This window comes from Lithobates pipiens, unplaced genomic scaffold (genome assembly GCF_037356315.1).
Source record: "Lithobates pipiens isolate NorthernLeopardFrog02 unplaced genomic scaffold, aLitPip1_a1.2 Scaffold_16, whole genome shotgun sequence".
Classification (NCBI taxonomy): Eukaryota; Metazoa; Chordata; class Amphibia; order Anura; family Ranidae; genus Lithobates; species Lithobates pipiens.
Window position 1 is genome coordinate 138,281,594 of NW_027507748.1, and position 24,504 is coordinate 138,306,097.

The 24,504-nt window shown below is 45.1% G+C and overlaps 1 protein-coding gene and 1 pseudogene across 2 annotated transcripts; both read right to left on the reverse strand.

Moving 5' to 3' along the window:
* Positions 1-225: 225 nt before the first annotated feature.
* IFT22 (intraflagellar transport 22) lies at positions 226-23,608 on the reverse strand. 2 transcript variants are annotated; one of them, XM_077480515.1, is made up of 5 exons: positions 23,394-23,608; positions 16,585-16,667; positions 9,628-9,714; positions 4,758-4,960; positions 226-592 (listed from the first exon to the last, which is right to left on the reverse strand). In XM_077480515.1, the coding sequence occupies exons 1-5, from the start codon at positions 23,430-23,432 to the stop codon at positions 444-446; spliced, it is 561 nt and encodes a 186-aa protein (XP_077336641.1). In that variant the 5' UTR covers positions 23,433-23,608; the 3' UTR covers positions 226-443. The 2 variants fall into 2 exon arrangements, with proteins under 2 accessions (XP_077336641.1, XP_077336642.1); XM_077480516.1 differs by lacking the exon at positions 23,394-23,608 and adding an exon at positions 13,148-13,432 and having other exon boundaries at positions 16,585-16,669.
* On the reverse strand, positions 16,118-16,279 carry LOC143986389 (U2 spliceosomal RNA; annotated as a pseudogene).
* Positions 23,609-24,504: the final 896 nt, after the last annotated feature.

Below are 24,504 nucleotides of genomic sequence, written 5' to 3' on the forward strand. Positions count from 1 at the left end.
TAAGTCTATCAATCAAATGTTGCACAAAGCATAAGAAAACACAGCTCTAGTCCTAGGGTAGCTCCATATGATGCTGCAAAAGAAAGGAGTCAGTCTGAAACCTGGGGCAACTGTCATGGCACCAGCCTAAACAGGGACATTGGTAAGGTTTTTAAAGATAAAGAAGCTGCATACTCAGTAATTCATTGAATCAGCTGCTGAAAGTGCTTAAAAAAAGAAGAAGGATTTAATATTGCTTTATAATAGTAATTTAATGTTGAAATATCACTACACAATTCAAGAAGTATACATATTTTTGTCTGTAAACGTATATTGTGATAATTAAATGTGAACATCTCTTTGTGAACAAGCTCTAGTATTTCCAGAAACTGTGCCATGTGAAGTCCATTTATCCAGAAGGAAATGCATCAGGAACAGACACATTACTTGCGTCACAGTGTATATTATGTGATAATTGACATCTCTTCCCGGTCCCTGCTCTCTGACAATGAAGTGACAACACCTCGGAGATATTTAACAAATTCCATTCTTACATCCTCAGGATCTTCTTCCAGATTGGAATGTACCAATGTTAATTTGCTTAAGGCTGGAGCTGTAAAATAAACAGAAGGAAATGTTTTATTAATATATTATTATTATTATTATTATTATTATATTAATTGCATCCAACAATAATGGTGAAATACAGCAGTAAATAAAAGAGGGCTATGCTGAAACATTTTTTGTTAAATACATTTTACTATTATCATTATTATTATTATACTACATGATTTATATAGCGCCAACAGTTTGCACAGCTCTTTACAAAATGAGGGCGTGCAGTACAGTTACATTACCGTAATAGCATACAGTACAAAAATACAACAGTCTACGGTAGCTTCATATAATATATTATTCAGTTATATTTGACTAATCTATTTTTCTCAGTAGCAAAGGGAGGAAAGATTGAGATTTTTCTTGATTATAGATTGGCTTTGAAGAATACAGAGGTCATAGGAGATTTGTAGTTCTTCACAGTGTATGCAGGTCAGGTAAGACCCAGAGCTTATTTGTGGTTTGCTTATCACATTACTTTTTGAAGTGTTTTTTGAGAAACGTGGAAAACAATGTATGAATTTTAAATTGGCTCTAAAGGAATAGTGTACACTTTAGTTCACACCAATGCAACGCATGCAGAAAGAAGTAGGACAGGTTGCATTTTTAACCAGTACATCTCAGTGTGCTGCAGGGCATAGAGATGAATGAAATATCATTTTGTGAGGTTTCAATGCAGTTAAAAAACGAAAAACACAACAGTAAAAAATGTGATTGCATTGTAACAACACATTGCACCACCCCTACACAATACACACAAGCAGGTACACATTATATGAAGCATAACACACACACACACACACTGTTCTGGTCGGGCCCTAAAAAATGAGCTGAAATAACAATGTACATGAACTCTTAATAGATTCATTTCAACTTCTGGTAGATTGCTCAATAAAAAAAAAAAAAAAAAAAAAAAGCAGTAGTGAATTCAATGCTATATCATAGGCTCAACATACATTTCATAGTTCTCAATATTTTTTCGTGTTCTATGCATGTGCATTTTTGCAGACTCAAAACAGAACACATTAAAACAATAAATAAATACTATGCAAGCCTTGCAGCGCATTTACTTTGCTTTATTGGACTGAAACGCTGTTTGAGAGTCTCACCAAACCATTAAAGCCTTACCAGCAGCAAGCTAAAGCTCGTCCACAAACTAATATTCTACTGCCATCTAGTGTCAAATAATTAAAAACACACCTTACAATCACACATATAGCCTTACAGTAGGTTTCTTTTTTTTTTTAATTCAGAGCCATTTTCCCACAACCACCCTATGGATTCAGGCTTTTAGGGCAGGTTAAGCGAGTGGTAAGTAACCTTAGTTCTTGGTAAGTAAATGCTTCTAAATTAAATCTACAGTAAATAGGTCTCCAGCTGTTTTTTCCACTTTGTATTTATGTGGTAACCTGAAAAAGTGCATCCAATCCAGATACATGACTTCAAGATTCCTACTAAAAGACCAGTTGGAGGATCATAATGGGAAGCTGTATTAACCCTAATGATGCAAAAGATATTGGGGTTTATTTACTAAAGCTTGAGAGTGCAAAATCAGGCTCACTTCTGCATACAAATCAATCAGCTTCCAGGTTTTAATGCCAAAGTGTAATTGAACAAGCTGAGGTTAGAAGCTGATACCAGATTCTGCGTGCTCCAGGTTTAGTAAATCTATCCCATTGTTCCTGTCCCGATATGTTTTGTTACATATGTAAAGCACACCGTGTCATTTGCAAAGGAGACCTGTGAACAAACAGCAGATTAGAGAGGATTTTGGATGGAGGTTGGTTGAAAAATAGAAACTAGACCAACAAAGAAATGTACAACAAATATAAACAGCCACCAAGCAAAGAAGAGGATGTGGGAAATCAGCATCTTGGATGGCTTCGCCACAGCAAAAAAGACAGAGAAAGAGAAAAAGTATAGTCCGGATAATAATCAAAACCATGATAAGATACTGGTAGGGATATATCTGGGGGCCACCAGCTCTGCTATGACATATATGGCTCGGCTTTAAACTGTACTTCCTAATTATTGTCTTCTGGCAAGCATTCCCCTTATTTTCCTATTCCCCTTATTTTCCTAACCAGTATCCCTTAGAGCAGGGGTACGCAACAATTGAGAGGTGATCTACCAGAACAACATGAAAGGGATCTATGATCACCGGGGTTCACACCATTTTTTTTAAAAGAAATTAAGTAGCAAAATAGTAAGGAAAACAATAAACACTAAAACAAATGTCACTGATGAATACAAGCCTACCTTAAAAGTGTATGTTGTCAGTCAGTAGGGTAGTGGATGGTGTCAGTAGGGCAGTGGAAGGTGTCATTCAGTGGTCACTGCTATGGGGGGGGCAGAGGCCACCACTGTGGGGAGTAATGTGAAGGGCAGTAGAGGACACTTCTATGGGGGGGGGGGCTGCCCATAGCAGTGTCCTCTGCCCCTTCACATAATTTCTCCCCACAGTAGTGTCTTCTACTGCCCTTCACATTTCTCCCCCAGCACACACACACACTGTGGTGTCCACTACCCCCCTCCATAGCAATGACCTCTGGCACCACTCCCCCTCCCAGCAGTGTCCTCTGCTCCCCCCCCCCCCCCTTTTCTCCAATAGCAGTGTTCCATAGCAGTGTCCTCTGCTTCCTTAACATCAACCCCCACATATAAACAGTGTCCTACATGTGTACACAGAGGAGAGAGTGGAAGGCAGCCCAGTGCTGGATAGAGGGCGGGGGCAGGAGCTGGCAGAGTGACTTTTCATATTAAGCTGGTGATTGGTTGCTTAGGACCACCCTGTCCTAGGAAACAATCACCTGAGATTTAACTTGAAATGTTAATTTGACCAGCTACTCCTCCCAGCCTCCGTTCTGAGCAGATCACAGCAGCAGAGGAGGCTGGGAGGGGGCAGAAGGGCTTGCACCTAGAAGCTGGGGGTCATTGCCGCCCCAGAGACCTGTTCTAGTCTACCTGTCACCTGCACGTGTTCGACAGGTAGACTGAGATAGACAGGTTGCCATAACCCAGAGGGCTGGTGACAGCATAATGCGTCTGATCTGTAATAGCAATATATAGAGAATGCACTCTCCCAAGGAAACAAAGAAGTACAGCTCACAGCAAAATAGAGATCATGGTAGAACTAGAGAAAGTTGTGGTGGGTTTGTTTGGGGGTCACAGACAGCAATCCAGGAGGAGAATTGAAAGCGATTTCAATTTATCTGTAATAAATACATTTCATAAATATATAACGGCTTCTTTACAGATCACCTTTAAGGACTGAGTCAGCAGCTCCTAAAACCTAACCAGTTGTGGTATTCTGGTCTACACATAACTGACAGACCTAAGCATACATAAGAGTGTTTGAACTGTACTGTCCAGCCGTTTATGGCCAGATTGGGGTCTTTCAACAGCCCTGGCTGAGCTTTCTTGGCCATGTGGTTAATTGGACGGGATATATTTCTTGGTTGACTGGTAGAAACTTTCCTCAAGATAGACGAGAAGTGGGGTGTCAACAGTTACCGCCTTTCCATATAAAAAAAAACACTCGTACAATGCTCGCTACAACATTTACAATCAGACCACTGAAGACAGAAGAAGTTGGGCAACATTTGGCAGCTTGAATGTTAATCTCTGTAGGCACTTTTAGTTATCATTATCACCGATAGTAAACCCTTAGGCCGCGTACACACGGGCGGACTGTTCGTCCAACTTTGTCCGCTGAACAGTGTTTGGGCGGACAGTCCGCTCGTGTGTGGGCTTTCAGCGGACAGTTTCAGCGGACAGTTTGACAGACAAGGTTTTTCGGAAATTCCGTAAAACTGTCCGCTGAAACCTTGTTTCAGCGAACAGTCCGCTCGTGTGTAGGCTTGTTCGTCAAACAAAGTTGCGCGCATGCTCAGAAAGGATTTTCACGCCGAAAGCTATAATGCAGTGTATAGGACGTCGTATTTTTCGTCCCGTCGTACGTGCCGTTCACGTCATCGCGCACGGTTTCAGCAAACTGTTCGTCCGTCGTGTGTGGCCATGTCCGTCCATGCTAAGTTTGAGCGGACTGTTTGCCGAAACTGTTGGACGGACAAAGTTGGGCGAACAGTCCGCGCGTGTGTACGCGGCCTTACACATATAAAAGTCACAAGCAGGCCCACTGTATGTTTTGAGAACATGCTTACACAAATCTGGTTTCTCTGAATTATCCCCTGATCCAGGCTTGTGGTGTGCTATCAGCAGGCACTGATTTTCTTGCAACTTTTGTTGTTTGATGAAGTTACTGTGCCACATTTCAATCTCCTTGAGGTGACTTGGAATGTCTGCATTAAAAATGATCATTACACCATGGGAATCTTTCATTATGGCAGGCCAGCAACTGTCAAACCTATAGTACCACAAAAAATAAATAAATAAATAAAAAAGCATGTTGAGCAGTTGTTTTTGTTATAGCAAATTATAGTAAAGATACTCTATAACCAAAAAGAGAAAAAAAAAAAAAAAAAAAAGGAGGAAAGGCTGTTATCAAGTTTGAATGTAGGCACGAAAAGATGCCTATATGTAACTGCAGCAGTTTTCATTGCCCTCTCCTATGCCCGCATGCCAGGCCATTCAAACAGGCAAAGCCCTGACATTTCTAGGTAGTGTCAGAGCTTACCCGTTTCCTTCAACCCTCTCCCATTTCTATTCGACTATCGCCATGTCAGGCTGCCTCATGAGAAATGTGGGTGAGGTGAAAGGGATGGGGGGGGGGGGGGGGGGTCAACTAACGCCATTGTCATCAAGAAGTGTTTGGGGACTGCTCACTCGCCTTAGAATGGCCCAGCATTCAGACATAACAGGACAATGAAAGTTAAAAGGCACCTAGGTAAAATGACACATTCCTTATTTTAGAACAGTTGCAGAAAACGAAATAATAACTGATGTCCCTACAAAAATTATAGTAAGTACGTACCTCTCCTTCTCCCTCTGCCACAAAACACGGTTCTGGCACAAAGGAATCATAGCTGAAATTTTGTCAGAAACCAACACTTCTGAGCCCCTGTACACACGGTCGAAAATTCAGACGGAAAAGGTCCGATCAGACCATGTTGTCAGATAATCCGACCGTGTGTGGGCTATAGCTGACTTTTTCTGTCGGAATGTCCGACCAACAAAGTTTGAGAGCTGGATATAACATTTTCAGACAACATGATCCGATCGGACTTTTTTCGATCGTTTGTAGAGAATTCCGATCGGACAAAGTGCCACGAATGCTCAGATCAAATTACGAGACCAAAGCTATTGGCTACTAGCTGCAATGTATTACCATTGCATGAACGAACGTCATCACGTTCCGAGCGATCAGATTTTCTGACAACTTTGTCCGACCGTGTGTATGCAACACCAGTTTCGGACAAAATCCGTTGGAAAAAAATCCGACGGATTTTGTTGTCGGAATGTCCGACCGTGTGTACAAGGGATGAGAGTGTCCTGTGTTCCACCCTGTGTAAGTTACCATGACAACAACAAAAACTTACATCCTGGTGATAGGTATGACTATTTAGTATAGCAGAATATCACTGTGACCTTCTTAAAGCGGAGGTCCACCCTAAAATGGACCTCCGCTCATCGTAATCCCCCCCCCTCCGGCGCCACAATTGGCACCTTTCAGGGGGGAGGGGGGTGCAGTTACCTGGATAATCCAGGTAACTGCACCCACTTCCGGGATAGCTGTCTGCGGAAAGGGGCGTAGATTACGCCCCTTTCCGCAACTGCCCGCCCCTTTGCGCAAGTGCCCCGCTGCCTGCTGGGAAACACACAGTTCCCAAAGGCAGCGGGGACCGTCCGGATTGCGCCGCGCGGCTCGCGCATGCGCAGTATGGAACCGGGAAATGAAGCCGAAAGGCTCCATTTCCTGATTCCCATACCCAAGATGGCGGCGGCAGGACCCGACAGACGACCTAGCGATCGGCTTCGGGTGCCGACATCGCGGGCGCGCTGGACAGGTAAGTGTCACTATTTTAAAAGTCAGCAGCTGCAGTATTTGTAGCTGCTGGCTTTTAAAAAAAAAAAAAAAAAAACGCGGAGTCCCGGTGGACTCCCGCTTTAATGTAGCCCCTATAACAGGTCGATCAAAGGACGAAGAAATAACGACATTAAATTGTGCAGAAAGAAAATGCAGCAGAGTGACAACTGCATATTAACTGAAAGGATTAAACAATAATGCACCTCTGTTCCTCTATTACTAAGACCTGCCCTTGGACAAGACCTTCAAATCAGTGCATCGTGGTACAAATATTATCATTATTATTTGTTTAACCACCTTCCCTTCAAAATGTTTGGCAACAGGAATCCAAAAAAATATATGTCGAAACTTTGCAGGAAGACAGCTTTGAGAAACCAGACCTTAAAGTGAGTGTAAATTCGGAAGCGTTTTTATCTTAATGCATTCTTTGCATTAAGATAGAAAACTTTCTGTGTACAGCAGCCCCCCCAATACTAACATGAGTCCCCTCTCTCTCCAGAAGAGACTCAGCTGCCCGAGACTCTCCTCCTCATTGGCTGAGACAGCAGTGCTATTGGCTCCCACTGCTGTCAAAGTCAGCCAATGAGGAGAGACCAGGGCTCTGTGTCTAAATGGACACACAGAGCTGCGACTCGGCTGCCCCCATAGCAAGCTGTGGGGGCACTCATCGGGGGGGGGGGGGGCAGGAGAGCCAAAGATGGACCTGAGAAGAGGAGGATCTGGGCTGCTCTCTGCAAAGCAACTGCACAGGGCAGGAAAGTACAACATTGTTATTTTTAGGCAAAAAAAAAAAAAAAAAGACTTTAATGTCACTTTAAGAGCCTGTTCACATTGGCTGGCATCTTTTTGCACTTGATCAACACCAGTCAGGGCAAAGGTACATAGAAAACAATTGTTTTATAAAACTGATGTGATATGTGGTGTGGTGCGGAGAAATGCAGACATGATGCATTTTACTGCAGTACATTGGATGGCACCGCAGGTCACGGTGCTGCAGTGCAAAGATTAAAATTAAGTGCAACTTTGTAAACTCTCAATAAATGTTACATTTAAATGCAAAAAATAAGAAATAAAAGAAGAACAAAAAAAATTTAAACTGTGCATCACCTGTCAAAAGGATTTAGCCAACATGCTTAAAGCGCATTTTAGTGCGTAGCTAATGTTAACCACTTGAAGAACAGGCCTATTGTAATACTTTTTGCTTACATTTAAAAATCTGTATTTTCGCTAGAAAATAGCTTAGAACTCCCAAACATTATATATATCTATATAATCAACAAACTAGGATACTTAAAAATCTCCATATGGTGATACTTTAAAAATGTTTATAGGTTACCAGTTAAGAGTTACAAAAGGGGTCTACAGCTAGAATTATTGCTCGTGCTATAACGTTCGTGTCGATACCTCACATGTGTGGTACGAACACCATTTACATATGCGTACATGACCTCCGTATGTGTTCACCTCTGCACGCAAGCACAGGAGGACAGAGACGCTTTAAACATTTTTTATTATTATTATTATTTAATTTTATTAATAATTTTTATTTTTACACTGTCCCTTTAATTTATTTATTTTTGATCATTTTTATTTCTATCATAAGTAATGTATTACTTGTGATAGTAATAAAGCATGACAGGTCCACTTTATAGAGACACCTGGGATCTACAAGACCCCAGATCTCTTCTCTACCCTTGAAAGCATGAGATAAAAAAAAAAAAAAAAAAAAAGAAAGAAAAAGCCCACTGATCTCATGCTTTCCAAAAAAAATGGCCTTGTCTACATTCTCTCTAAACGGAAGTGATGAAATCCTTGGCGCTTTTGGTCTCCTAGACCATAGAGATAATCGAGGACATTCTGGTCCTCCATCACTTCTATCACATAATACTGGATTGGAACAGGATCAAAACCGGAAAGCCACACTTGAGAGCGGCAGGAGAGGAGGGGTATGATCCCTCCTACTGCTTCTAAAAGTGATCCAGAGGTTTATCAGCCGATTGGATTGCTTTTAGCAGAAAGGGAATTGCTGGCTGAAAATGTTAATACTGGGGTTATGGCTGACAGCTGCAGCCCTGGCCCTGGTATAACTACTTTAACACACTTACGTGTATATATACGTGATTGTGTGGTAAGTGGTTAAAGTACAACTTACACCAAATAGCTAAATACAAAGATTAAAAGGCATTTATGTGAAAGGTTTTACCTGCCAAACTTTTCTACTATTGTAATTCATACAACTATACCAACTAGATGATGACCACATAATTTCCTCGTTCAGCTTTAGAGCTTCCTGTGCCTGAATCACAGGTACGATGATGATACTGAATTATTAATCAATTAGCAGACTTGGAGTACAAGTGTGACTTAAGGCCTGTACATAGAAAATTGTACAAAAAATACTGCTTTTGAAGCGATTGTACGATAATCTAATCTTTAGCACACAGTTTTTGAGAGCTGATCACAACAATTCATGTGAACTTATCCGATGGGACAAGCACGAAATTTTTTCTCGTACAATATCACATTGTATGATTTTTGTTAAATCAGTACAGTTGTTATCCATAAATACAATACAAATACATGACACCTCCACATTTTTATTCTGTCGTACGAGAATTTTCATAACTTCTTTATTTTCGATATGAGACTAGCATGCAAATAAAAAATAAAAAAAATGGACGATCATTCGTCTGATATTCTTATTGTGTGTAACAGGCATTAGGAAACTGTATCTGGAAATAATGGCGTCCCTTGCCTGGCTGTTCTGTGTGGTAGAAGAGCGTGAATCAGAAGACTGGCTAAACAGAATTATGTATAATAAAACAGTTCAAATATATTCATTTTGCTTGTGTATCTGGCTATTTGCCTGGAATTCCAATTTAACAGATGACATAGATAGCCTGTTGACATATGTCTAGTCTAAAAGCTTTTTACAGTGATAGCAGATGTTTTCTGCATTCCCCAGACATGCAAATTCTATATATGAAATGCATTGATTATTGCTTTAGGGTATTATTTTACATAGGAAATAGTTGATATTTATTTACTTGTGATCGCCTCCACAGTCCCAGAGTTCCACTTCACATCCAGGTCCTTTGTTCCCATTTACATTAGGACACTCAAATTCTAATATTCTGTAAATAAAAAAAAGACAGGTTATTAAGAGAAGGGTATATGGATGTTTAACAAACATCAATGTGTGAATATCATTGAACAAATTGGCTATTATCTTGCAGCTGATGGAGTTACAGCTGAAGAAGCCACAGGGTATACATTTTATGAGGGATTTCATTAAAATCTGCACATCTGTGCATGCCTGTTAGACAAAGCCTTTGTGTGAAACTGGAGTGCATCATAAACAAGCAGAGGAAGCAATCTGTACTGTGCAAGAACCTTGAACATGTGCTCCAAATAAAAATGTAGGATTGCCAAAAATGTACCTGAAAAAAAATAAAAATAAAAGAGGCCTAAAGTAGATTGTACTGCCCTATAAAACAACCAATCAGATTTCTTTTGCTAAAAAAATAAAAAATAAAAATCTGATTTGAGATTTTAGGGCAATAGAGATTGAGACTGTTTGCCTCCTTGGTACCGAATACTATGGAATCATTTCTAAGCCACAGAACACAGACATTTTTCAATATGCTTTGTATATTAAATCAGAGTTCCGCCAACTCTACCCCCCCCCCCCCCCCCCTCCAAAAATGAAAAGTCAGCAGCAGAACCGACAGTGAAGCCAGGGCGAGATCCGATGAAAGTAGGGACAGAGTACCTGTCAAAAAACAGGTACCCGCTCCCCCCCTTCCACCACAAAAGGTGCCAAATGTGGCACCCGAGGGGTGATCAGATAAGCAGAAGTTCTATTTTTGGGTGGAACTCCCCTGCTGCTCCTAGGGGTGTTTGCTGTTTTTCTTTTCCGGTCTCTAAATGACCCTGCATCTTAGCCTATGTGTCCATGCACACATATGCATTTAGAGGAGTTTACAGGCAAGGAAATGGAAACAAATTAACTCATTTCAATGGCCAAAATAAACTATTCTATAGCCTATGGCAGCCTTTCTCAACCTTTTCAACACAGGGGAACCCTTGAAATAGTTTTCCAGTCTCGAGGAATCCCTGCTAAAAATTAGAAATGTACAACTCATGATACATTAGTGTGATGGTCAGTGAGAAGAATGGTCCTTAAACTTATGGTCACTGGGAAGAATTACCTCCTTACAGATAGCTAAAAAAAAATCAATGGTATCAGTGGGAATTTATCTGAGAGGCAGAAATTGCCCAATGCTGAAGGAACCCCTAGCAACCTCTGGAGGAACCCTAGTTGAGAATCACTGGCCTATGGGCTTGAACCGAGAAAATATGAGCTTACAAGCGTCAAGCATTCTTTCTGCCAAAACTCTGCTGCCTGGAGGAAAGCAGTCTAGGAGAATTAGCAAAACATACTGTGTGCAAGAGGCCAAAGGATAGCCACAATTTTCACATTTTCTGGCAGAAAATATCAGCACTGATAACCACTCCATACTCCAAGGATCCAGGTATTTAATGCAAATAAAAAATTTACAATAGCAGCACTTTTTTAAAGTCTTTTCTACTGTCAAGAGAAGCTTCCACCTTCCTTGGCTACGAAAAAGCTATCCCAGCTCTTTGACAAGACGTGCTTTTGTGTTAACAGTATGCCTTGGGTTTGAAGAATTTCTGCAAGGTAAACCTTATCAACTATGACAGAATAGATCCCCGATACAAAACACTGACCTCAGTAACCCTTCCGAACATATCTAAAGGAGGAACTCCATGCATGATCTTAATTGCATACTTACATTGTTTACAGCTTGGACCAACGTAAGTATACATACCTAAAGGAGCCTCTGTGGAAGATGAAAATGACTGTAGTAGTCAGCTCTACTAGAGTGATAGCTGCGATCTTCCAGGTCCTGTGCTGAATGGCTGTCCCACTGCACACTAAACACTAGGGTTGCTCTGCACTACTGTCATTCACAGAATGCCTTGTATTTTTTATTTTTTTTTATGAACACAAGGCACTCTCTGATCGGAGAAGATGGACAGAAAGAGCGGTGATATCACAATCACCAATTCATCCAGTTACAGAACGTCTTATACGCATTAAAAAAAATGAAAGGCATTCTACAAATGGCGGCAGTGCAGAGTAAGCGACCCAGAAGATGGCAGCTATCACTGTATAGCAGTGTAGTAGCAATTACTACAGTACAGTAATTGTCGGCTTCCCCATTGGACCCTCAGATATGAAATACACATTTTTACATTGGTGCAAACTGAACCAGTATGCAACTAAGTCCAGCTTTAATGTCTGTATGCCCCAACAATGAAACGGTCTTACGTGATCCCTTTTAATCTGTTAAGTATTAAAAGTTCTTTGTTATGTCTGTTCAAAAACTGTAAAAAACACCTGTTTATTCTGTCAGAAATCCAACAAGAGCCTAACTTCCTGTGCTGTATACCCGTTTACTTTGTGAACCCACTCTGGGTGCGCAAAAAAGTAAACACCAAGTGAAAAAAGAAAAACAATTGAACCACACACAAAAAGTGTACTGGGCATGTCACTGGTCCCCCCCGAAGAGGACGGATTATTTCCTGACCCCCCAAGTTCAGGACTTATGACAGGGACAAGGCACTCTGGTCCACCTAGCCATGAAGCCTGACGGACCCCTCTACTCATGACCAGCCAACCACCAAGTACTAGGTAAGGGCTGTCCTGCAGAAGAGGAAATAACCCAATAGCCACACATCCTTCCCCTAGACTTTAGGGTAGGCTTGAAAACCCACACTTGTTAATCTGTGCAATGAAAAAAAAACACACAAAAAAGTTGAAGCAATACAAAACGTGGAGAGGAAAATAAATAGGTGTCAATGTGCTATAAAAAGCGTAGGCCTTGCGGCCAGGAAGCAAAAATTACCCCGGTCCCTGCCAAAAGGGCAAACTCATGATGTGTCCACTCATGTTTGTTTTGAAAATTCTGCCAGTAACTTGTTATTTGGTTATGATTTTGCACATACATTGGGCAATATTCACATAAAATGATGAAATGGAGCAAATTTGAGATTGGGAGTTGAAGATTGGAGAGTGCTTTTAAAGACACAGTGTGCATATGCTCTGGAGGAGGTTGCTTTTTGGAGTTCTCTCTATCATTGAGAATATTTGTATTAAAAGCAGGAAATAAACCCAACAGTCCACATTGAGGGACAAAAGCTTGTTTTGAGCCTACGTAGTACATACGGTCAATAAAACCAGATGAAAGCACAACTGACAGAGGTTACACATTTGTTCAAGCAAGCTGGGTGATTTATGAAGCACAATAAAGGACTCTTATTGGTTATTAATTACATTATTATTTTTGGTGTACATACACAGTAGAATGTATATATCGTGTTTCCCCAAATATATAAGCCCTACCCCAAAAATAAGCCCTAATAAAGTTCATGAAAAAAGTTCAAATCCATTTTGGAAAGAGATCCCATCAGTATAAGGTGCAGTGTGTCTCCCACTGCAATAGCACCACGTAAAATACCCCATTTATAGCCGCCACTGACCCGCTAAAGGTCTTCTCCTCCCCTCCCTCTTCAGTGATTGGAGTGGGACGACATCAGCAGCGATCTTGGCTCTTCCCTCTTCTCCTCCCGGCTGACATCTGAGGCGCCTCCCTCTGCAGTGCTTGGAGCGGGCTGAAGTCAGCGGAGATCTCGGCTCTTCCCTCTTCTCCTACCGGCTGACGTATGCGGCCCCTCCCTCTGCAGTGCTCAGAGCAGGCTGACGTCACCTGGGATCTCCGAGCAGAGAAGAAGAGCTCAGGCAGATCACGTGAGCACCCAGGGGAGCTGTAAAAAAGGTATTTTCCATAAAAACAGCCACTAAGGGAGACACATTGCACCCTAGACCAGCACAACCCCCCTATAAGATGGGCCATAGAATTGTATAAGGATTTTAACCAAGATGTTTTTTGGGGAATTAAAATTATGTTAAATACTGACTCCTAACCCAAGGGGGGGGGGAGACAGGGGACACAGGAACCTTTAAAAAAATATTTTATTGTTTTATTCCAGGTTTTTTTAGAACATAGAGAGGGGTAAATAACACAGCACAACCACTGTGCTGTCTATCATGCTTTAAAGGAGTTAAAAAAGAAAGAGTTATTGCGCAGAGTACAAGAAACGAATCGCACAGGACTCTCAAGGCAAGAATCTTACGGCTTTCTGCAAAGAGATAAAGTTAGATTTCCGAATAGTCTGAAAATGGCAAGCAGATTACAGTAACCTCAGTCAAAAGGTGGACGAGGGAAATGCTAAGAAGTGCAAGTGTGGATCAGGTCAGCAGCCATTATATCTTGAGCTGGAAGACATCATCTGTGAATGCATTGCTGACAAGACAGCAAAGGCTTTGGTTGTGTGCAGGTCTGAAGAAAAGAAAAGGGAAAATAGTCCCGCACAGGGGAACCAAACATTACATTTCACGTAAATCCAAACAAAAACACATTTTCAAAATGTAAAAGCTAATAGTATAAGCATCCGGCATAAATGGCAGAAGTGGAAATGAATAACTGGACTCTGAGGTCCAAGACATGGTGAGAAACAAAAAACAAAAAAACAAAACAAAAACAAATAAAAAAACAAAACAAAAAAAAAGAAGTGGGGAGGGGAGGGTGGGAAGAGACAAAGTGAGGGACAAGTAAGGAAAAAAAAAAAAAGGGAGGGGGGTCTGGATGAGGGGGAGGAAGGAGGAAGGAGGTGTAAGACTAGGCAAGGAAAGGGAAGGAGAAACGGTCAATATTAGAATGGAAAAGAAGGAGGTGTAGTCTTAGACAAGAAAAGAGCGTGGGGCCTGCGGGTTGGGTGGTATATTAGAACGGTCCAGAATACCCAAGCTGGTTGGGAGCAGGGCTGGAGAGCATAAGACCACCATGGGTTCCACACTTTGAGGAACTCAGCATGAGAGTCATTAAGTACACTGGTCATCTTCGCCTCTGCAAACCCAACCGAGGGCTTCCTCAAGCTCTAGCTATATCCTCAAGCTCTAGCTATAGCTTCTGTTGGTATGAGAAGAGGAAGGGGCAGTGGAAAAGTGCATGCCGGGCCTCTTTGTGGAAGAGTACATGAAAAAAGGGTTGAAAGGAGGCCATAGACCATAATTCCACCAACCATAGGCAAGACCACCAAATGTGAATCTCATCTCCACGTTGTCCACATACCCTGAAGCATCTATTGTTGTACGATGGGTTTGAATGTGGGCCGGAACCCAATGCCAGCGGAGGAGAACCTTATAGGTCACCTCCACGTTGACCGTATTGGAAGAACATTTGGCGATGGATGATCAGGCCTTGCTCCAGTCCTCTAAATCTATAGAGACTGTCAAGTCTTGTTTCCATCTGGAGATGTACAGATGGGTGCAAGACGAATCCCCTGCGGTCAAAGAGGAATAAATAAAGGAGATGGTGCCCTGGGTTCCAGGTGAGTTAAGGCAGATACATTCGAAGGTCGTCCTCTGGATTGGAAAAGATGAATCACATCCGTGTGCTGAAATCCAATGTCGGAGTTGTAGATAACGAAACCATTCTTTGTGGGGTGCGTTGTGGGTCTCGCAAATGGAAGCCCAGGATGGAAAGGTGCCAGATCCTAAAAATGACATACCTATGAGTAGCCATGAGCCGGCCACCAGGCAAATACCAGGGGTTGGTCTAGCCTCGGAGAAAAGAAGAAGTTATTCAGGAGAGGGGGGAGCGGGATAAAGGGGGGCATTACATTTCCTGAATAGTGGACCAACTCCCAGAGACGCAAGCTATGGGCCACGGGAGGGCTAAGGGGGGGGGGGGGGCGCGCGAGGCTGGTGAAAGTCACAAAAGGGTCGAGCTCCTAAGCAGGCGAGTGCAGACCATGGAGGAGGAGGGGGGGGGACACCATACTATCCAGCCTCTGTTCTGTATATACCCAGCCTCTCTGTATATACCCAGCCTCTTGGTACATACCCAGCCTCCCTGTGCATACACTAGCTTCTCTGTATACACTAGCCTCTCTGTATATACCAGACTCTCTGTATTTACACTAGCCTATCTGTATATTGCACCCTCTCTGTATACACTAGCCTCTCTTCTATATACCCTAGCCTCTCTGTATGTAACATTCCGCATCTGGTGGTAGGCGACGTGGCAAGTGACAATCTGCATCTTGTGACAGGCAATGTGACAAGCTCTCTGGTGACCCCGATGTAAGAAGGAGGCTCTTTGGAGTCCCTGATGTTATGATAATATATAATGTTTGTGTAATATATATTACACACACACGCGTATATTATATACATGTGTATTCACGCCCAAGTGTATGACTTTCTTTACTTCACTGCTATTGGCCACAGATTTTTTGTAGACCTAGCAATGCCCCTGCCCAGCTCTCTGTTTTCCGAGCCCTTAGCCAGACTAGGTAGCACCAGTGAAATCGGAAAGGCACGGGGCCCCTTAAAACCCTCCACACAAGAGAAGTACTCGCAATCCTCACCTCACCCAGTGGGCTCTTAATTTGTATTTCTTGACATGGGGAAGGTCCCTTAGGACCAACATCATACCAGTAAGAGCATTTTACAGCCAATCCCTCCTGCCAAAAGTAGTGGAAGAGCTCTCGGGACACTGATGAGAACAGATATTACACTTGATCTTGGCCAACAGGCCAAAAAAACAAGTTGCCTGTGCTGCACTGAATCCTCAAGCGTTGTTATCAGTCCCATTAAGTTTTCCTCTATGTATCACAGAACACCCCCCATAACCCCATGTTATGGATATAAGGAGAGGGGCTAGTGCTAAAAAAAAAAAACCCACCACATCTAAGGACTAGTGCAAAAACAATGGTGTGAACCTTTTATAAATAAAAATCTCTTTTCCATTCGTACTTGATGGATACTGAATTCTGATTAGCTGCCAGTTATACAAATGCTCCAACCTTCTCATAAAGCATAACAGAAATCCAGATAAATACTGTGAGATTACCTTACACCTTGTGTTGGACTATATTCTCCACCAATGTTTTCTGTGGCATCAGCTAAAAAATTTGCGAAAATGCTCTTTCCACACTGAAAAAGAAAATTAATTTAGGTACACATAAGAAAATCTTTATAAAAGTTGCCATGGGTTAGTTTTAAACAAACATTCAATATACAAAAGCAGTTTTAAAGCAAACTCTATGCAAAAACAATAAGAAAGAAATAATGGTCCATAAAAAGATAGCATAACAAAACCAGCTTTTGCAACAATATTCACCTTCAGTCCAGAGACTTCTGCTGGATGTCTGATGGTGGGTGTAATATACACCCCTTACATTTTTTGTAAATATTTTATTATATCTTTTAATGTGACAACACTGAAGAAATTATAATTTGCTAAAATGTAAAGTAGTGAGTGTACAACTTGTACAGTGTAAATTTTCTGTCCCCTCAAAATAACTCAAACACACAGCCATTAGAGTGCTTGTAAACCCTTTTTTTTTTTTTTAAATAACAAACATATCATACTTACCTCTACTGTGCAGTTAGTTTTGCACAGTGTGGCCCTGAACCTCATCTTCTGGAGTCCCTCAGCGGCCCCATGGTAAAAGCGCTCACCCTGGGGGTTACTTTGCGGGCACGCTCCCGGATCCAGCATTTGTGTGCATAGACACAGAATGTCGGACTCGGCCCCGCCTCCCCAGTGCCCGTGTCACTGGATTTGATTGACAGCAGTGGGAGCCAATTGCTGTGCTGCTATCAATCTATCCAATCAAGAGCCGAGAACCCTGGGCAGAGAGGTACAGCGCTCCTCCGCCGAGGGAACGAACAGGCTCAGGTGAGTAAAACGAGGGGGCTGGTCATTGTCAGAAGTTTTTTCACCTTAACGCTTAGGATGCATTAAGGTGAAAGAACACAAGCGTTTACAACCCCTTTAATGTCCAAACCGCTGGCAACAAAAGTGAGTACACCCCTAAGTGAAAAATGTCCAAATTGTCAATATTTTGTGAGGCCCCCATTATTTTCCAGCACTGCCTTAACCATCTTGAGCATGGAGTTCACCAGAGCTTCACAGGTTGCCACTGGAGTCCTCTTCCTGATGACGACATCACGGAGCTGGTGGATGCCAGAGTACTTGCGCTCCTCCACCTTCCATTTGAGGATGTCCCACAGATGCTCAATAGGGTTTAGGTCTGGAGACATGCTTGGCCATTCCATCACTTTTACCCTCAGCTTCTTTAGCAAGGCAGTGGTCGTCTTAGAGTTGTGTTTGGGGTTATGTTGGAATACTGTCCTGCGGCCCAGTCTCCAAAGGGAGGGGATCATGCTCTGCTTCAGTATGTCACAGTACATGTTGGCATTCATGGTTCCCTCACTGAACTGTAGCTCCCCAGTGCCGGCAGCACTCATGCAGCCCCAGACCATGACACACCCATCACCATGCTTAACTGTAGGCAAGACACACTTGTCTTTGTACTCCTCACCTGGTTGCTGCCACACACGCCTGACACCATCTGAACCAAATAAGTTTATCTTGGTCTCATCAGACCATGGGACATGGTTTCAGTAATCCATGTCCTTAGTCTGCTTGTCTTCAGCAAACCGTTTGTGGGCTTTCTTGTGCTTCATCTTTAGAAGAGGCTTCCTTTTGGGGCAACAGCCATGCAGACCAATTTGATGCAGTGTGTGGTGTATGGTCTGAGCCCTGACATGCTGACCCCCCACCCCTTCAACCTTTGCAGCAATACTGACAGCACTCATACGCCTATTTTCCAAAGACAACCTCTGGATAGGACGTTTGAGCACGTGCACCCTTTTTTGGTTGACCATGGCGAGACCTGTTCTGAGCAGAACCTGTCCTGTTAAAATGCTGTATGGTCTTGGCACCGTCCTGCAGCTCAGTTTCAGGGACTGGGCAATCTTCTTATAGACCAGGCCATCTTTATGTAGAGCAACAATTATTTTTTTAAGATCCTCAGAGTTCTTTGCCATGGGGTGCCATGTTAAACTTCCAGTGACCAGTATGACAGAGTGAGAGTGATAACACTAAATTTAACACACCTGCTCCCCATTCACACCGGAGACCTTGTAACACTAACAAGTTACATGACACCTTACATGATACCAGGGAGGGAAAATGGGTAATTGAGCCCAATTTGGACATTTTCACTTAGGGGTGTACTCAATTTTGTTGCCAGCAGTTTAGACATGAATGGCTGTGTGTCGAGTTATTTTGAGGGGACAGCAAATTTACACTGTCATACAAGCTGTACACTCACTACTTTACATTGTAGGAAAGTGTAATTTCTTCAGTTTTGTCACATGAAAAGATATAATCAAATATTTACAAAAATGTGAATGGAATACTCACTTTTGTGAGATACTATATACCCCATCGTTGGTGTTAATGGGCATAATATATGCCCCATCATTGTTATCAGTGGGATTAATAAATGCCCCATTACTTGTGTCAGTGGGAGTAATAAATGTCCAATTATTGGTATCAGTTCTGGAAAAAACGGATGCTCTGCGAGGTAAGGCCAGGACCAAATGACCTCCCTGGACCTCCATCATCACCAGGGTTTTCCATGGGTGTCGATGCAGGAGCATAGCTACACTTCAACCATTGTGGAGAAAGCATGGACACAGAGCGATAGAACTGTGCATATTACACTAAATATGTTTACTTAGTCAATGCACTTCATCAAGCATGCTAAGCAGAGATCCTAACTGGATCAAAAGTACAGAAAAAAAACAATTCCGATTGTGATCCCTACCTACCCCTCCACCCTTCATCCTATACAAAAAATACATTGATGATTGGTGAGTTCTGAATTTTCTTAAGAGAGGTAACAGTAGAAATGCTCACTATGTGTAGAACTAAGACATTAAAGTGCGTCTCTAGAACTTTTAGGTTTAGGGAATGGTTAAAATACATTTTTTTTTTTTTTTGGCGTCTGTGTTACATTAGGAACTGACATGGCAAAACCCACTTGCAGGATTCACAGCTGCTGATTTACTCCTGTTGATACCAATGATAAGGCATTTATTACTCCCACTGACACCAAATGATGGGGCGTGTATTACTCCCACTGCCACCACTAATGGGGCATTTAGTACTCCCATTGCAGTACATGAAGGGGGATCTGCAGTACAGGAAGGGGGGGGGGGGTCTCTGCAGAACAGGAAGGGGGGGATCTACAGTACAGAACGGGGGGATCTACAGTACAGAACGGGGGATCTACAGTACAGAAAGGGGGGGTCTACAGTACAGAAAGGGGGATCTGTAATACAGAAAGAAGGATCTGCAGTACAGAAAGGGGGGGGAGATCTGTGGTACATGAAGGGGGATCTGTAATAGAGAAAGAAGGATCTGCTGCACGGGAAGGGGGGGTCTCTGCGGCACGGGAAGGGGGGGTCTCTGCGGCGCGGGAAGGGGGGGTCTCTGCGGCGCGGGAAGGGGGGGGGGTCTCTGCGGCACGGGAAGGGGGGGGGTCTCTGCGGCACGGGAAGGGGGGGGGGTCTCTGCGGCACGGGAAGAGGGGGGTCTCTGCGGCACGGGAAGGGGGGGGTCTCTGCGGCACGGGAAGGGGGGAGTCTCTGCGGCACGGGAAGGGGGGAGTCTCTGCGGCACGGGAAGGGGGGAGTCTCTGCGGCACGGGAAGGGGGGAGTCTCTGCGGCACGGGAAGGGGGGGTCTCTGCGGCACAGGAAGGGGGGTCTCTGCGGCACAGGAAGGGGGGGGTCTCTGCGGCACAGGAAGGGGGGGGTCTCTGCGGCACAGGAAGGGGGGGGTCTCTGCGGCACAGGAAGGGGGGGGTCTCTGCGGCACAGGAAGGGGGGGGTCTCTGCGGCACAGGAAGGGGGGGGTCTCTGCGGCACAGGAAGGGGGGGGTCTCTGCGGCACAGGAAGGGGGATCTTCTCTGCGGCACAGGAAGGGGGATCTTCTCTGCGGCACAGGAAGGGGGATCTTCTCTGCGGCACAGGAAGGGGGATCTTCTCTGCGGCACAGGAAGGGGGATCTTCTCTGCGGCACAGGAAGGGGGATCTTCTCTGCGGCACAGGAAGGGGGATCTTCTCTGCGGCACAGGAAGGGGGATCTTCTCTGCGGCACAGGAAGGGGGATCTTCTCTGCGGCACAGGAAGGGGGATCTTCTCTGCAGCACAGGAAGGGGGATCTTCCCTGCAGCACAGGAAGGGGGATCTTCTCTTCAGCACAGGAAGGGGGATCTTCTCTGCAGCACAGGAAGGGGGATCTTCTCTGCAGCACAGGAAGGGGGATCTTCTCTGCAGCACAGGAAGGGGGATCTTCTCTGCAGCACAGGAAGGGGGGGATCTTCTCTGCAGCACAGGAAGGGGGGGGGATCTTCTCTGCAGCACAGGAAGGGGGGGGATCTTCTCTGCAGCACAGGAAGGGGGGGGATCTTCTCTGCAGCACAGGAAGGGGGGGATCTTCTCTGCAGCACAGGAAGGGGGGGGATCTTCTCTGCAGCACAGGAAGGGGGGGGATCTTCTCTGCAGCACAGGAAGGGGGGATCTTCTCTGCAGCACAGGAAGGGGGGATCTTCTCTGCAGCACAGGAAGGGGGATCTTCTCTGCAGCACAGGAAGGGGGGGATCTTCTCTGCAGCACAGGAAGGGGGGGGATCTTCTCTGCAGCACAGGAAGGGGGGGATCTTCTCTGCAGCACAGGAAGGGAGGGGATCTTCTCTGCAGCACAGGAAGGGGATCTTCTCTGCAGCACAGGAAGGGGGATCTTCTCTGCAGCACAGGAAGGGGGATCTTCTCTGCAGCACAGGAAGGGGGGGGATCTTCTCTGCAGCACAGGAAGGGGGGGGGGATCTTCTCTGCAGCACAGGAAGGGGGGGATCTTCTCTGCAGCACAGGAAGGGGGGGATCTTCTCTGCAGCACAGGAAGGGGGGGGATCTTCTCTGCAGCACAGGAAGGGGGATCTTCTCTGCGGCACAGGAAGGGGGATCTTCTCTGCGGCACAGGAAGGGGGATCTTCTCTGCGGCACAGGAAGGGGGATCTTCTCTGCGGCACAGGAAGGGGGATCTTCTCTGCGGCACAGGAAGGGGGATCTTCTCTGCGGCACAGGAAGGGGGATCTTCTCTGCAGCACAGGAAGGGGGATCTTCCCTGCAGCACAGGAAGGGGGATCTTCTCTTCAGCACAGGAAGGGGGATCTTCTCTGCAGCACAGGAAGGGGGATCTTCTCTGCAGCACAGGAAGGGGGATCTTCTCTGCAGCACAGGAAGGGGGATCTTCTCTGCAGCACAGGAAGGGGGGATCTTCTCTGCAGCACAGGAAGGGGGGGGGATCTTCTCTGCAGCACAGGAAGGGGGGGGATCTTCTCTGCAGCACAGGAAGGGGGGGGATCTTCTCTGCAGCACAGGAAGGGGGGGATCTTCTCTGCAGCACAGGAAGGGGGGGGATCTTCTCTGCAGCACAGGAAGGGGGGGGATCTTCTCTGCAGCACAGGAAGGGGGGGGATCTTCTCTGCAGCACAGGAAGGGGGGATCTTCTCTGCAGCACAGGAAGGGGGGTCTTCTCTGCAGCACAGGAAGGGGGATCTTCTCTGCAGCACAGGAAGGGGGGGGATCTTCTCTGCAGCACAGGAAGGGGGGGATCTTCTCTGCAGCACAGGAAGGGAGGGGATCTTCTCTGCAGCACAGGAAGGGGGATCTTCTCTGCAGCACAGGAAGGGGGATCTTCTCTGCAGCACAGGAAGGGGGATCTTCTCTGCAGCACAGGAAGGGGGGGGATCTTCTCTGCAGCACAGGAAGGGGGGGGATCTTCTCTGCAGCACAGGAAGGGGGGGATCTTCTCTGCAGCACAGGAAGGGGGGGATCTTCTCTGCAGCACAGGAAGGGGGGGATCTTCTCTGCAGCACAGGAAGGGGGGGGGGATCTTCTCTGCAGCACAGGAAAGGGGGGGGATCTTCTCTGCAGCACAGGAAGGGGGGGGATCTTCTCTGCAGCACAGGAAGGGGGGGATCTTCTCTGCAGCACAGGAAGGGGGGGGGATCTTCTCTGCAGCACAGGAAGGGGGGGGATCTTCTCTGCAGCACAGGAAGGGGGGGGGATCTTCTCTGCAGCACAGGAAGGGGGGGGGATCTTCTCTGCAGCACAGGAAGGGGGGGGGATCTTCTCTGCAGCACAGGAAGGGGGGGATCTTCTCTGCAGCACAGGAAGGGGGGGATCTTCTCTGCAGCACAGGAAGGGGGGATCTTCTCTGCAGCACAGGAAGGGGGGATCTTCTCTGCAGCACAGGAAGGGGGGATCTTCTCTGCAGCACAGGAAGGGGGGATCTTCTCTGCAGCACAGGAAGGGGGGATCTTCTCTGCAGCACAGGAAGGGGGGATCTTCTCTGCAGCACAGGAAGGGGGGATCTTCTCTGCAGCACAGGAAGGGGGGATCTTCTCTGCAGCACAGGAAGGGGGGATCTTCTCTGCAGCACAGGAAGGGGGGATCTTCTCTGCAGCACAGGAAGGGGGGGGATCTTCTCTGCAGCACAGGAAGGGGGGATCTTCTCTGCAGCACAGGAAGGGGGATCTTCTCTGCAGCACAGGAAGGGGGATCTCTGCAAAACAGAAAGGGGGGTCTGCAAAACAGAAAGCGGGGTCTTTGCAGTACAGGAAGGGGGGGTCTACAGTGGAGAAAGGGGGGGGGGGTCTTTTCAATACAGGAAGGGGGTCTTCAGTACATTAGGGGGGGTGAGGTGTCTGTAAATCAGGGACATCTGCAGTAATAACAAAATGCAATAACAGGTCTAACCAGCCATGCCCTGTCCCCGGGATGGGGTGTTCGTCCTCACCTCGCTGGGTCCCACTAGCAACACTTTCGCCTTTAGCATCTTCCAGACGGTGTCAGGCGTCTCTCCCCTCTATTATATAAGGATTCTATGAGGGGCCCGCTAATCGCTATTCCAGGACCGAAATCGGAGCCACATAAAATCCTACAGGCGACACTGACTGAGGCCTATGCCTTCCATAGCGTCTTCTTTGTTTCCATAACAACAGTTCGCAGTGCTGATTGGCCGCAGCAGTTTCCAGAGCATGTGGATTCAACCTTTCACTTCTCGCTCGCACATTCCACACACAGCTGAGAGCGGCCAGGCTGTAGTATTGCAGTCAGTGTCCAAATTGAGGCAGAGGTTTAACCACTTAAGGACCGAGCTTCTTTTTGAGATGTGTTGTTTACAAGTTTAAAACAGTTCTTATTGCTAGAAAATTACTTAGAATCTCCCAAACATTATACTTTTTTTTTCTTCTAACACCCTAGAGAATAAAATTTGCACCGTATTTGCACAGTGGTCTTACAAGAACACTTTTTTTTTTTTAAATACACTTTTTTGAATTAAAAAATAAAAATGTTGTGAAAGATAATGTTACGTAGACTAAATTGATATCCAACATGTCACATTCCCAAATTGCGCCCGTTTGTGGAATGGTGACAAACATTTACCCTTAAAAATCTCCATAACTGCTTTAAGTTACAGAGGAGGTCTAGGGCTATAATAACGATTGCGGCAATACCTCATATGTGTAGTTTGAACACCGTTTTCATATGCGGGCGCTGCTCACATATGCGTTTGCTTCTGCTCGCGAGCTTGGCGCCACGGGGCGCATTTAAAAAAAAAAATATTTTTTATTTTACCTTTTGTTTTTCATTTTTTTTTCAGATCTCATATTTACACTAAAATGTAATAAAAAAAGCCCTTTAACCACTTGCTTACTGGGCACTTAAACCCTTCTCCTATTCAGACCAATTTTCAGCTTTCAGCGCTGTCACACTTTGAATGACAATTGCGCGGTCATTCAACACTGTACCCAGATTAAATTTTTATCATTCCCCCCCCCCCCCCCCCCCCCCCCCAAATAGAGCTTTCTTTTGGTGGTATTTGATCACCTGTGCATTTATTTTTT

Bases quoted from the DNA above. Each gene is read 5' to 3' on its own strand.
- IFT22 (XM_077480515.1), bottom strand. From the start codon at position 23,432: ATGCTAAAGGCGAAAGTGTTGCTAGTGGGACCCAGCGAG. The intron at 9,715-16,584 runs GTAATCTCACAG...TTTTATTTACAG, and splicing joins AGTCCAACACAAGGTGTAAG to AATATTAGAATTTGAGTGTC. The intron at 4,961-9,627 runs GTAAATAAATAT...GTGGTACTATAG, and splicing joins GACTGTGGAGGCGATCACAA to GTTTGACAGTTGCTGGCCTG.